This window comes from Zonotrichia albicollis, chromosome 5 (assembly GCF_047830755.1).
Source record: "Zonotrichia albicollis isolate bZonAlb1 chromosome 5, bZonAlb1.hap1, whole genome shotgun sequence".
NCBI classification, from domain to species: Eukaryota; Metazoa; Chordata; class Aves; order Passeriformes; family Passerellidae; genus Zonotrichia; species Zonotrichia albicollis.
Window position 1 is genome coordinate 40,421,314 of NC_133823.1, and position 13,592 is coordinate 40,434,905.

General features: G+C 37.7%; 1 protein-coding gene across 1 annotated transcript in view; it reads left to right on the forward strand.

The window, feature by feature from the left end:
- Positions 1 to 13,592, forward strand: part of MTMR7 (myotubularin related protein 7) — a 44,664-nt gene that overhangs the window by 18,469 nt on the left and 12,603 nt on the right. Inside the window, exons 6-10 of the mRNA XM_005483880.4 lie at positions 59 to 193; positions 4,983 to 5,115; positions 9,780 to 9,889; positions 11,840 to 11,965; positions 12,746 to 12,795. Of these exons, the coding sequence (XP_005483937.1) occupies positions 59 to 193; positions 4,983 to 5,115; positions 9,780 to 9,889; positions 11,840 to 11,965; positions 12,746 to 12,795 (554 nt within the window). The remainder of the gene's footprint in view (positions 1 to 58; positions 194 to 4,982; positions 5,116 to 9,779; positions 9,890 to 11,839; positions 11,966 to 12,745; positions 12,796 to 13,592) is intronic.

The window sequence follows — 13,592 nt, forward strand, 5'->3', positions numbered from 1 at the left end:
ATAATTTCTACTTTATAATTCTGAAAGGTTTTTTGGTTGTTTGTCTTCTTTTCTGCAGGCCTCCATATGTAGAAGCAGCCAGCCTTTATCTGGCTTTAGTGCTCGATGCCTTGAGGATGAACAGATGCTCCAGGCCATCAGAAAAGCCAATCCAGGCAGTGATTTCATCTATGTTGTTGACACTCGGCCCAAAGTAAGTACATTTCTTGCTCATAGCAAGACTGAGTCTGGGCTGGATCCATTAGGGAAGACACAACCTGAGTGACTGACCAAGGCACTTCTGATCTTACTCCACAGGTACATGAGGATTTATCAGGGGAATCTTAGCTAGGAACCTTGACCACAGTATTATCTCTGGGAGAATTTTCTCTTTTACACTGAACCTTTGCCTTTTCTTGTTCTTAGCAAAATGTCAAGATACAGAAAAGTAAATAATATGTAGTTGTAACTGTTTACACACACAAAGGAGCTATCAAGTATATTTCTGATGAGAAATTGTTTGTAATTTTGCAAACCTCTGGCTGCTTATACTATAATTCTCCATGAATGATTTCTCCTGGAAGTGAGAAAATTCCAATGACCCCTGCTTAAGGCTAAAGAAAGACAAGATCACTGAGATCACATGAATGGAAAAGACCTTTAAATATCTCCAGCACTTTGGTGGTTTTGAGAGACAATCTGAAATAGGATAAATAGTGACATCAGATGCCATATCTATAATTGAATAAAAACCTCTGGCCAAGAAAAAAGTTCTAGAAAAAAATTATAGTATGGAGAAATATAGAAACTCAGTAATGATCTAGAAGACATTGGAAGCTAAGAAAACTTTGTGTCAAAATTGTCATGCTAGCAAACAGCTCAAGGCGATAAAGACTAGATAGGCTTCAGTATCTGGAGGTGAGAGTGGAGATATTTTCTTTCTTATACTATCAGCAACTTTCTTCTTGAAGTTACCAAAGCCTCTGAAGAAAAGAAACTAAAGAGGCAAACCTCCACAGAATCCCTTGTAGGTATAGGATTAACTATAACATGGGAAAAAGAAAAAAATGGAGAATAAATGTTTGAGGAAAAGGAACAAGGAAGCTGTTTCATTGTCCTGAGATCAGAAGACAGAGTCTGAAAGGGCAAGATGAGTGAAACTGAGGAACATGAGAAGTGGAGTGAGGAAGGGCAAGCCTGGCAGAGCTGGAGCAGATACAAGGAGCGGCATGGCCGGTGACTGAAGGCATGAGCGTTGGTGGGAAGGTGCTGTGAGTGCTCACAGCTCTAATGGGAGGCTGTAGCCAGAACATGAGGGCCTTGGCGTGTCCCATTGACCCAAAGCACACCAAGGGCTGTGTAATCTGGTCACTACCTTTACCTTCAGTTCCCTCTGTTTTGTTGGGAAGACAAGGATGCTGCCAGCCTACTTGTGGTCCTGTAGTGAGTGAATTGTGATGAGCACTAGGAAATGACTGGTACCATTGTGTTCAGAAAGGGCATTAGGCATGGAGTACAGACCTAGCTGCCTAAATAATGCTTGTTTCACAGTTTTCTATGTGTAATAACAGTTATAGCTTGTTTCCTGTCTGATGGTATTGCTACTCTTCCCTAATTAATCGACTGCCTAATTAAGGCAGTCGATTTATTGCTAATGACTTACTGACTTGGTTATTAATAATGTTTTACCAGGTAGAAACAGGAAGGACCCATCCTTTAATTTTTTTTTTTTCTGGTAAATTTCTTTGAGACACCTTCTGTGTGCAGTGATAAAAAGCCCATACTTTGTGGAGGGTATGGAGAGACTGAATTAGGCTCACTTAGCCATGAATGCCAGCCCATTTCCAGCAATGCTGGCTTCCTCAGCAAAACAAAAAAAACTGTTTGTTTTCACTTAACTGTTTTGTTAAAAAAAAGGTTTTGATCTAAAGAAATATGTATACCAGATTCCTACTACTCTCTGTGCAGCAAAAATGGACAGATCTACAAAGCTTCTGTGAGCCCAGATGCCAAATACAGCCTTGTTACAATTTTGCACCTGATAATTCATTTACAAATGTAGAGCATAATTCATTTACAAATGTAGAGCATATAGCAATGGATCAGTGGAAGTGCTTCCTGGCATTCCTCAGGCAGCCTTTAAGAAATGTAAAGATAAGATATCCAGTCTGGAGGAAGGCTCTCCATTCCTGTAGGCAGTTAAAGAGCTGTTTGCCTCATTGCTCATAAGAACCAGCTCCTTATGAAGATCATGAATGTTGATGGATCCTTCAATTCAGTATTCCCAACTGCTCTTCCCTCATTGCACTTGATAATTTTCAAAACAAAAGATTTGTCTGCAGAAGAAAGCTTTGTTTCCACTTTATTTAAATATATCAGGATGACCAAATACAAATTTACTTAAGCCACTGTCATTTCTCTATGTAATCACAGAAGAAGCTAATGTAGACTTAGTGTTTATGACTAAAACACATTATAACAAGACTTGACTTGTTTATCTTCCAGATTAAAGAAAATGCCAGGAAATCTTGCAAGTGGGGTCTTCTGCCTTTACAGGCTGTATCCTCATATTCACTGAGATTAATCAAGGACATGCACAATTGAGATAGCTTCACAACCACTACTTTAAGAGCAACAGATGGAATTTTGGTAGATGATGTGGAAAACTTGTTAGTAAATATTGTGGCAGCTGCAAAGTTTGGCAACTGACAGTATTTAAAATAAATGAGTGTTAGAAAGCCTTGCAAATTTAACCTTATATTTATTTACTTTCATAGAGTGCCATTTCAGATTGCCCTTTAAGAAAGGATATTTCTGATAAGATTGCTCTGCTGCAGGAACAGTTAATGGTATTTATGTGCTGAGGACTGGGTTAGTTGGAGCATAGATGTTTTTCATTTAGGTTTCAGGGGTTTGTGGTGGCTGAGATTCATCTGTACAGATCTTTCTTCCTGAAGCTATAGGCTGCTACAGAGAGACTGCCTAGTTTTGTTTATACAAGAACACTGATGTCAACTTCAAAAGAGAAAGATTAGGATTCAGCAGATAATTTATATCTTTGTAGCAACTCACACAGGGGACTCTGTCCTTAACTGACATGCTGTTCACAGGCTGCATGTTTTTATTATTGTCCACTGATAGTCAAAACATCAGCAGACTGCTGGTGACAGACAAGAATGGAGTTTCTTTGTTTGTTCTCTTTCCTGAATTGCATACTACAAGTTAAAATAAATTTTGCCCAAGATTTGTATAAATCATAAATGTTGGATTTTTGCCCAGGTTCCTATCCAGAGCATGGTTCCTTCTGTTGTCTCATGAAATTCATGCAATGCTTCAATTCTTAATGGTGGTCCACAAATTTAACTTTTTAGCTGTTTTCTTTGAAAGTTAAGATATCAGGTTTGGTCCTTGGAAACCTATTTTGACATATAATGTAAAAAAGCTGGGTGTCTTCATCTTGGTTTGAGGAAAGACAGCGTCAGACAATCAATCCTCAATTGTGTGTATTGGCTCCAAATTAAAATGGAATATGGGGAGTATGTGTTTTTGGGGTGGAAGAGGTCAGAAAAGGAGACATTCTTGTATATCCCATGATGCCATTAGCTAAGCACTGAAATATATTATTGTGACTTTCAGATGTGACCACAGAAGCTGTGAATCAATAGTACTGCCTGCACTATTGGGAAATAAACTGGAGACAGAGTTATCTGCAGAGCCTCTTGTCCCCTAGGCAATGCCTAAGAGAGACTTTTTTTACTCTTTGATGAGCATTGGCTCTCACTGAAATGAAGATGAGTCACTTTTTGTCCAATTGATGCCCAATGAAGTCTAAATCCTTTATTATTTATTTCTTAAATCTTTCCTGAGCAGAAGCTGTGAGTTGTGCTTGGAGGCATGGGGTTCTGCCACTGGCTTTGTCACTCTCAGAGCCTTCACATTTCTTGGGAACTGTGAAGGCCCCCAGAACTACAGCATGAATTTCAAAGCATCGACTTTATGCAAAAAGACAATTTCTATCCCTTGCACTGTGAGATTTTGCTAAAGAAAATCCAGAAAAAAAGTAGATAGGTACTTAATAAAAGAATAATTTAGTTAAAAAGACTTATTTAAAAAAGTAAAATTACTTAATTAATTTTTATCAGTTTTAGTTTTCAGCCCAAAGATCAAAATTTGGCATAAGGAGCTTGGCAGATAGTTTTCCTTCCCACTCAAGGGTTCCAAAAAGAGGACAATAAACATTAACCACATCCTTAATTTTATGCTTGAGAAAACTGAACTAAAGAAGTATTTAGTCACTTTCCCATGCTAGGAAGCAAGGAACAGATTTGAAGACAAAACTTCCAGCTGAAAGTATTTTTGCTGAAGCACAGCAACTGCTTTGATAGCTGTGCATTGCAGATGGAAATTTTTCTGGTAATTTTGTCAATTCAAATATTTTGTAGTCTTACTTAACAAGAGCCAAGTAACTATACAATTAGGAAAAATGACTCCAGCTCCCTGTTCATTATTGCAAGCTTCAAAGAAGTAAGCTGTATCAGCTTTTGGATGGTTTGAGCATTTAAATTCAGTAACTTGGGTGACATGAGTGTGCACAGGCTTTGAGCCAGGGGCACGGCAGATGAGACACTGCCACCTCCTGGGCTGTTCTGCTGGTAAACATAATGCTGATCCAACATAAAATCAAAACTGCCCTTGAAAATCAAAACCTCTATGCTCCTACAAAGGAATACTGCCTAAACCATGAGGGTTTGTGTTTAACCTCACTCATGAAGTTTCACTCAAGAGGTGGGAATGAAGTAGGGACATCAGAGACTCAGCAGCCCAGCACCCTGCAAGAGGCTGTGAACAGATCCCTGATTCAGAGCCCCTTGTGTTGACACTTTGGCAAATGATTCCTATTTGTGACTGACTAAAACTGCACTGATTTATTGCTGTAGACCACAAGGTTTGTTTTGAAAAGATTCTGCTACTGGTTTTCATCCAATTTTCCCTATGTTTTTCAGCTCAATGCAATGGCAAACAGGGCAGCAGGGAAGGGATATGAAAATGAAGACAACTACTCCAACATCAAGTTTCAATTCATAGGCATTGAGAACATCCATGTTATGAGAAACAGTCTGCAGAAGATGCTTGAAGGTAATATTCATTGGGAACTTCATTGGAAACTAGAGGAAAAGAATTGATCCTTCTGTCAAAGAAATCAGAATAACTGCTCTGTAATCAGCAGCAGTGAAAAAGAGTATGGAAAGCAATCTTTATCTATTGCAGCTGCATGCAGCTGCCTGCTGGCTAATGGGGCTTGTGCAATGGAGCACCATGGCAAATGCTGGTTGGTGATTTCGTGATTGTGAAAACACCTTGTTTCCTAGCTGAAATCCAGATATCATTTAATGACAAAATTCATTTTAATTCTGTACACCTTACTGCTACTCTGTCCTTTTTTGAAATTTACATTTTGATGGTGAAATGAAAAAAAATCCCTTATTGCTGACTTCCAGGCTAGTGGAAAATACCAACTGATTTTTTTTTTTTAAAGCTCAGAAAAACTATGGTGGGGTTTTCATATAAGGTAGCTGAGCATTTTAGGCTGTGAATTTTAACAGAAACTTATTCATGCTCTGGATAGAACATCTCCCGTCAGGTCTAGTAATGAAATTTACAGTCAAGGAGTGTAACAATTCATCACTTTCGATATCCCATGGAAATTACTACCATTTGCTTCATAAATAGTTAGCAGTATTTAAACCAGCAAAGTTGTTCTGCCATTTCATATTTGCAGTACATAACTGTTTAGAGGTCATCTGAGAAAAAAGCAGGGATAAATAAGCCATCCTTGATTTTTAAGGAAATAGGAAATAGTGCTCACTCCACCATGTGTCCATATTTACTTAATGTACATCAACAACAACTTCCATCAGCTCCCAGATCAGCTTCATTTAACTTTTTCTTGACTTGATGCTCTGCCCATGCTCTTTTACTTTTCATCTGTCTCCCACTGAGTGCATGCAAACGTAAATTTGAAATCTAAGAAGGGCTTCATTTTCCATGATAGGGAAGCCATGCTCTATTTTCACATTAGAGCATTTTATGGAAACCAGGGTTAAAGTGGGATGCATGTAAAACATCTATTCATGAGAGTTTTCTTGGTCTAAGGAAAACAGTGGTGGGGAAAACAGATTTTTTGTTCACTAGGAAGTCTTGTTTGGCTAGGAGATAGGCTGGGTGAATAAACAGGTCCCTTTATTTGTTCAACTCAAGACTATCAATGTTAAAATAGTAAACAACCAGTCTGGCTGCACGGGCAGTACTGTGTATAATTTTTGAGCCAAAAGTTCATGAGACTGGTCCATGGCCCAAACTTGCATGTAACAAGGTAACTTGAAATGTATTTAACACTTCAGGATGCTTGGAGGGCACAAATTCTTAACATCTATTTTCAAATAAGCTGTATGGTTAAAACATCTGCTTTTTTACTGGGTTTTATATTTGCTATGTTGAAATCTCTCATGTACCAACTTGACTGATAAGATTAGAAATCAGAGAAGTTAAGGACTTTTAAAAAGAAAAATCTTATGACTTTCAGTGTACTAGGGCTTTCCCTATGTGAGATGCTAGGTAGATGCTAGGTAGTTTTTTATCTTTTTCCATTTGTATGTGTCTCTTAATCTGTTTTTCTGGTGACCTTTTACCTGACTTGAGCATGCAAAGAGACCTAGAACCAAAATGGCTGTCAAGGATGTTAAAACACATTTAATATGGCTTTAAATTTTTATCAATTACTACCTCAATAATATATCAATAATTATCAATTAGTGATGTATGATCAATATCAATAAAAAAGATGTAAATAATTAAAAGAATACAGAAATAAGATAGCAATATCACTGTACCTATGTGAATCTCAAGTAAAGCATCACATTACTCTTTACAGAATGAGACTGCTGCTCATGATCTGTAGTAAGACTTTATAAGATGCATAAAACCTTTGAAAAGACAAATGAGGCTGATGAAAACTGATTTTAGTTTAATGTGAGCTGTATTGCTGCTTAGAAGTATACAGCATGAAAGAGGACATCAAGATATAGTTGGCCAGATGTGTTGCTGAAATATAAGGCCAGTTTCATTCAATTTACTGGTGCTAGGCAGAAGTGAAAAGCAGAGGATCTTCACATGCCTGACTGCAGATTATTTGCAATATACAATTTTAAATAACTTCCAAAGCTAAGAAAATTTGAAAAAAAATTTAGTATTCAGTTTTCCATTAGAAAATGAATATTTTATTTGAGTAGGTAAATTAATATAAATTTATTTCTTAATAAATAAAACTATTTTATTTTAGTAGCTGAAAAATTGATTTCAGCTTTGTGATTTTACTAACTTTATTTCAAGCCAATTTATCTTATTTTAACATATATTTACCTTAGTAAAATGTTGATTTTTGGCTAATTATATCAGCATTATAAAATGATTAAATTTTTAGAATAAGGTGTTTTTTCAGAATATGCAAAAAATGTTGAGATTTGACTGTATCGTGGAAGTGAAATGCATTTCAACATGATGGAATTTCCTTTCAAAAAAAGTGTAGTGTGGATTTTTATTTTTCTCCATTTATAGATGGGTCTGTGTGAAGAACCTTGAAATATTTTGATCCTGTGTGCAAACTTCCTTGAAACAATATTTAACATTAGAAGGACGTTACACAGGGACTTTTCTTGCTAAAGATCCCAGGTGTGCCTGAGGCTGCTGCTGGCACTGGGGATGGGGTGGGCTGTGCTGCACACCCAGGCCAGCTGAGACCGGGCTCCCGTGTGCTGTGCACTGAGCTGGTGGCCCCACATGCTCCCTGGCTGTATTTAAACAGCAAATATGAGCTTCTCCTCCCCTCAGACCACGAGCAGCACTTGCTGATGTAGGAGCAGCCCTCTGGTCCTTGGACTTCTGGGACAGATCAGGCCGGGAGAATCCCAGTGGGTTTGGCCCACAGTAACTCTTCCTTCCTCTGCGTATGGCTGTCCTGCCAGGAATGGGAGACTAGCCCAGCACACCCCTCTGGTACTTTTGCTGGTGGAAGAGGCAGTTTCCAACATGTGCCCTTTTTCTTCCTCCCACTCTGAAACTTGGGTGCATTGCTGGGAATTCCCAGAGCTCTGCGTCTTGGCTCTTGATTTTCCTGTGCATGAAGCAGGCCATATTTCTCAAAAGATTTTAGTACCTTTTCTGCTGAGATGGAAATGCTCTTTCCCTTTAGGATAACTGAATTCATAATTGAACTCAGTACTAGGGTCCAGATGAGTTGCCAAAGTCATGTGAAATGTACAGTGTATGCATTTAGGACAGTATGAACTTTGCACAGTGAAGTGGTCAGTAAATATTGACTCCAATTTCGGAGTGGGAATGAGCAAAGCACTGTTTTAGCCTTACCTTGGGCTTTTGTAAATAGAGACAGCAGCTTCAGCCAGTATTCAGCCACTAATTGGTCATGCTTCCATCTGCACAGAAACATTAATCATGTGAAAAGCTGTTTGCTTTCAGTGTTGCTATCTCTGCATCTTTAAAAATATCCTCCAAAAATTACTTTTAAAATAACCATCTGGAAGGGGCCTTACATATAAACATTGCAAGACTTTGTATGGACACATCAGGCCATTTTGCTTCTGAACTAAATGGAGTTAGGACAATCAGATAGTTCAGATATGATATAAACTCTGTCTTTGGCTTGTAAAATTAAATTTCAATTACACTGAAGGAAAATAAAGCTATTGGCCAGGGGCCATAATGGCCATAAATAACAGAATCTTTTAAGATTTCCAGACCACAAGAGACTTACTAAGATATTAGTAATTGACAGATCATACCTTAACTCAGTAAAAGCCAGGGTATTTTTCACTGTACTCTGAAAATTAATTTCACTGGCTAATATATTTTTTCTTTAAAAGACAGTATAACTCTACATGGATCAAAATAAAGATGTAGTCTTTTTATGGGGCGATTTTAGCATCTTAGTATTGAAAATAGATTGCACCAAGTTTCATTCAGTATGTGTTCTGCTGGATTGAGGTATCTTATTTAGATTCTGATTGGTTTTTTTCTTCTGATACCACAAACTCTATCATTAAAAAAATAGATACTTGGATACAGCAGAATAGGAACTTAGAGCAAAAACTGGGCAATTTTTTTTCCTTCAAATGTGGCATAGAGTTTGGAAGATTTCAGGAAAATATTTTCCTTGATGAATTATGTCTTGTCTTCACCATCAGAATACTTTTTGACTCCAAGGGAAGCTTTAATAAGGTTTAATTCAGGGATGGAGAACTGTGGAGTGAACCACATTTACTCAAGCACCTTCATCTGTGGTGCTGCTGGGAGTAGGAGGCAGGGGAACCACTTGGGTGTTTGTCTGCCTGTCCAACAGCAGAAATCAAATGCTTTCTGTTTCCAAGCCCTCATCATGAAATACATGAAATCCTCCCAAGGGTTTGAAAACTTCATTCCCAACACAATTTTGGAAAATACATGCTTCAGAGAAGGATGGATTTGGATTTGTTTGCAATTGGCTATATGACAGCTTCTCTTTTTAAATTAAGTCAACATAGTGGGTGAAATTTGACCCAGCCCCATTTCTCAAATATGTGTGTTTCTCAAAGGTTGAATTTGGCAGAGATGTTCAAAACATGAGCGTTCTTTTCAAAAGATGCATGTGTTACACGGTGGATATCTGAAGAAGAGGTAACTCTTCTTCAAGTCAATGAAGCTTAAGGGACTCTAACTACTATGCATTTAAAATATATCGTATTTTGCAGTTTGTGAGCTGAAATCACCTTCAATGAGTGACTTTCTGTGGGGCCTAGAAAATTCTGGCTGGCTGAAGCACATCAAAGCCATTATGGACGCTGGCATTTTTATTGCAAAGGTAAAGTGTGTAAAATGAGAACAAAACTTGGAGCAAGCAGATACAGAAAATGAAGAGCAAATTCTCTGCTTATGAGTACCTTCTGTTATCTCTTCAGTGACGTTATACCTGAAAAAAAGCCCATCTTGAAGTGCTTTGTGTATGAGGAGAGATGATTCTTAGGTGTTGATGTGTTGATGCTTTTCTAAAATAGTTAACAAAATCTTGAGTTCTTTTGTGCTGAAGCCTCTACTAGCCTGTGTCTTGTTGTGGCAGACATTTGAATGTCCTTACTTTACTCCCCAAGAGTGATTGTTACTGTTTCTTTCCCTATTTGCCCTGCCTCCTCCACTGGCTTCTGGGCACTTTCTTTGTGGAAGTGGTAGTTGTAATAGATACATATAGCTATATATAATGTATAATAAGTTATATTACACACCATGTATAGCTACTGTGTTATCTCCTCTGAGTTATCAGGCAACCAACCAAATTCACCTCTTGAACCAACAACCATGGCCAAACTCTTTAGCAGCTTCTGCTTTTACTTACTTGAAAACTCTTCCAGAAAACAGTTTTGGCTTTAATAAGAAATTATTTCCCCTACTCTCCCCCAAAGTAGTGTAGACATTTGTCATCTGTCAGCAGTAGCTTTAATTTTGTTGCCCCCAACCTTGTGCTCTGCCTTTTACTGCTACAATTCTTATTTTTGACATTACAATTTCTTATTGGCCATTTTATTCACATGACCTACTGCCCAAAAATATACAGATAAAAATTCATGGGTTTCTCTCCTCACTAACTGCTTGTTTTTCTTGCATTGCTTCTTCCTTCTCAGTAGGCAACTGTAGTTTCTTACCTGAACAGCAAATGTGCAATAAATGCATATATTATTACTCCCAGACCTGCTCCTTTTCATTAGCTCATAGAAATAAGGCCATTTGCATTAGTTTCGTCAGTTTTTTCCCAGTGGTTAGTCTTATTATCCTTTGTGCATATGCTTGCTAGCCTAGTGCCTTTGACCCATTCTTATTTGTACGGTTCTCAGTTCTCTGTTCTTGGTCTTCTGCCCACAGGGGTACTATTTTTGTCTCTTGAGATAAACATAGATAATTTATTATTATTTCTTTTTCCCTATTAAGCCCAAAATTAAGCTAAATGGTTTTTTTTTCCTCTACAGTATTTTTCCTAACCTACTTTATTTTCTACTTCCTAAATTCAATTCTCTTTAGAAATGATAAAAGCCAAAACCCTTAGAATTAAAAAAAAAAAAACAATCACCAACCCTCAAATTCTAAAAATAATACAATGCCAGACTCTGGAGAACTCAGTGCAATTTCTTCTTTATGTGTTTATGTATAAAATAGAATCCTCTCTCCCTGATTATTACATTAAAGATACTGATAAAATCTTGCTTGTTAGATGTGGAAGTTTCCCACTACCACTGGCTTCCCCAGCAGCCTTTACAGCATGTCACCAGTGCAATGCAGTGTGCTGCAATGATGTCCAGGCTAGTGATGGCATTGGAACCAGTCATTGCCCTTAATGACATTGCCATCAAGATGAAAAATAAGGAGCCATATTGCAAGTATGGCTATGCTTTTAGTGGCATGTAAGTGGCATGAGGTGTGTTGGAGCATCTGAATCTGCTGTAGGTAGTTGTCTGCTCTGACAGATTGATGTATTTTAACTGAAATGAATCCCACATTTTCCTGTAGTGGAGCATAAACAGGTAATTCTCAACCACCATATTGCATGGCCTGGGGTGAATTATAATGTTTCAAATTAGAGTAATAACACTGATTTTCAAGTAACACTCAACTTTATTTAAGAACTCTGTGGTAGAGTAAAAAATTGATGAGCTTTCCATGTTTCCGAATTAATACTCTCTCTATGCCTCTTGTCTCACTTTTTCTCTCTTGCCATTGTCTTCCTCCCTGCTTGTGAACTTCCTGACTTTTTCTGTGTCCTTAGGCTGTGGCTGAGGAAGGTGTGAGTGTGCTTGTTCACTGCTCTGATGGCTGGGATAGGACAGCCCAGGTTTGCTCTGTAGCAAGCCTTCTATTGGATCCATATTACAGAACTATGAAGGGATTCATGGTAAGCGGGTTCTTTCACAGAGTAAATGAAGTAGTGTGGCATCACTTCAGATGAATGTCTTTGTTTTAAATAGGAAACAAACTGTCCATAAATATACCCTTTTGTTTTGTTTTGTTTCTCTTAAGTAGGAGGGAAGGCTTCTATATGTTCATGTTATAGTCTCCCGATTTCTCTATGAAACATTATTCACGGTGGGGATCAGTTGGTCACCTACATTTGTTGGTTTTTTTTTTCCTAATCTTGATTGATAAACTTTCTCATAGCCCAGAGAGCATTTGTGAAAGCAAGAATTTGTACTCATTTGAAATGAACATTTTAATTTTGAGTGTCAGAAGTATGTCTTTTCTAGACATGAGATTGCAATGAGCAGCTATATTGGAAAATCTTCTTTCGCAGGTCAATCAGCAGTAGTAAAGCATCTAGAAGTGGTTATCAAGTTACTGGTCACATGTTAAAAATATGTTTGAGACATTTATAAGTTCTATTTTAGAAAGCAATGAAACAAGATGTTTGAATTTGTGCTGTAACACTGGCACTCTCTCTGCATCCATGAAGAGTGCTGTTTTCCTGAGCTGGCAAGCAGTGCTCATTATTTTTCTGCCAGTTCTGAAAATTACTTAGTATTCTAATATTGCTTGCTTCCATTGTTCTTGCTTGCCACTTTTCTGATCACTCTAAGAATTAACTGGGATTCCAACACTTCTTGTTTACACCACCCTTCTGCCTGCTTCAACATGTCAGCTCCACTCCACAACACTGAATGCAATATTCTCATTTCAGGTGTTAATTGAAAAAGACTGGATTTCCTTTGGCCACAAATTTAACCACAGGTAAGGCAGTGCTAAGGTTTTCCTCTCTATATATGTGTATGTTTATGTAGTCTGTATCTGCTGCCATTCCAGTTCTTCTTTGTTGCTGCCTTGCAAAACACAGCAACAGGAAACTGCCATACCCTTTTCTCCAACTATGTGATTTAGCTGCCTGGAAAAGTCAGAGTGAAGTATTTCTATATATGCACTCCAAAACTGCTAAGGGGAGTCCTGCATGCTGCTCTTGCAGCTGCTGTGAGCACTCAGAGATCCATGTGAGTATTTGTGTGTGTATTTGGTTTGCAAAACCCCTTTGGAGTCCAGCAGATCTCCTCTGAGTGCCAAGGCCCCCCACATAAGTCCCTGTTCATCAAAGGGACTTCTACATCTTCCAAGGCAGTACTTAAACTTAGGCATGTCTCTGAGTTACCTATTACATAATATAAACTCTTCCTGTTACAGTCTGTTCTAAAAAACCCAGCAAGATCTGCTCAGAAATGTCAGGCAAAGTGGGTAATTTATTTGACCAAGTTATTTTGAACATCAATCCAATGTAAATGCTATAATGTAATGAAAAATGTTTGAAGACTTAATATATTTAAACATGTGTACATTTTCACATTTTCTTTCTTTCATGACTTCTATTTTCTTTAAAAATTAAAAATGCAATTTTTATATTGGGGTTCAGTTACATTATATTGCTTGATTTGAATATAAATTTGTTATAGTTTAAAAAACCAACAAAGTTCAGAAAATCTGAGCATCTTCACAGCACCTGTGAAATTCCATAGGAATTAATACAGTTCATATGATACTGT